Source organism: Myotis lucifugus, unplaced genomic scaffold (genome assembly GCF_000147115.1).
Source record: "Myotis lucifugus unplaced genomic scaffold, Myoluc2.0 scaffold_151, whole genome shotgun sequence".
NCBI classification, from domain to species: Eukaryota; Metazoa; Chordata; class Mammalia; order Chiroptera; family Vespertilionidae; genus Myotis; species Myotis lucifugus.
The window spans coordinates 487,381-488,489 of NW_005871199.1; the positions used below are offsets into that span (position 1 = coordinate 487,381).

General features: G+C 63.6%; 1 protein-coding gene across 1 annotated transcript in view; it reads right to left on the reverse strand.

The window, feature by feature from the left end:
* ATP8B2 (ATPase phospholipid transporting 8B2) overlaps positions 1–576 on the reverse strand; it is a 19,666-nt gene extending 19,090 nt beyond the window's left edge. The window contains 1 exon segment of the mRNA XM_023759235.1: positions 433–576. Within this exon segment, the coding sequence (XP_023615003.1) occupies positions 433–517 (85 nt within the window). The 5' untranslated portion in view covers positions 518–576.
* Positions 577–1,109: the final 533 nt, after the last annotated feature.

Genomic DNA, 1,109 nt, shown 5'->3' on the forward strand with positions numbered 1-1,109 from the left:
CCAATGCGGGCGAAGAGAACGACCGTGTTGTCGGGGGCAACCGCTTTGGTCCCACCCCCGCCCGCCCGCCCCGCAGGAAAAGTGGGACCCGGGAGGATGAGAAAGGAGGGAGACAGGAGGTGTGAGGACCGAGGGGGGAGGATGGAAACAGCTCCCCGAGCTCTCCGGGCCAGAGAAGAGGCGCTCCGGGTACCCCAAGAGAAGGGTCTGTGTGCAGGGCCGAGGGGCAGGCGCTCAGCACCCTCCCGGGGAACCCACTCGGGGATCAAAGGGAAGAACGGGGTTCCCTAGGCTCCCCCTGTACGAGGCGTTCCCATCTACCCTCCTTCACACTCATCACCATTGTCCCCTCCCCTTTGCTCCCTGAGCCACAACCCCTACTACCAGGTGTCCCCGATAGTCCATGGGACCCCCCACTCCTGCCTGTCTTACCTGGGGGGCGCTTTTTTGCACACAGTGCCATCTCACCCAGCAAGGTCCCAGCAATCCCATGGGAGGCCCTGCGGGAAGGTGACATGCGGGTGAGGTCGAGAACCTGAGGGTCACCCTTCGTTCCTTTCTTCAGACGCCTCCTGAAGGCTTTCTGCCCCGGTTCTAGCCTTGCTCCTCCGTCCCCAGCCTGACCCCCAACTCCCACCAACACCCTGCTCCGATGGGTCCCTGGAAAAGGAGACTCGCTCCCCCCATGCCCCAGCCTGGGAGCACACAGTGGGGCCGACCGTTCACAAAAAGCAAGACCTGCAGGGAAAGGAGGTGGCAGAGAGGGGAGGCCAGGTACCGACTGGAGGGGCACAGCTCTCAAGGGACCCACCCCGGGGCAACGGATGGCCCCAGGTGCCCTCCTCGCGGCAATGAATGGTGCCTGTGTGACTGGAAAGCAGAATTTCCACCCGAGGGTGGGGTGGGGTTGAGGGAACACCAGCCAGGAAACACCTGGCAGGGCATCAGGAAGCCGGGTGGGCAGGCTCTACCCTTCTCACAAGTCATAACCCTCCACCCCCTCTCCCCTTGGGGGCTTTCGAGATCTGCTCCTGTGGGGGAGCTCACATCAGAAGCCCAGCCTTCACGTCCTGCACACAGTCCCCAGACCCCTCCTCCGAGACAGGTCA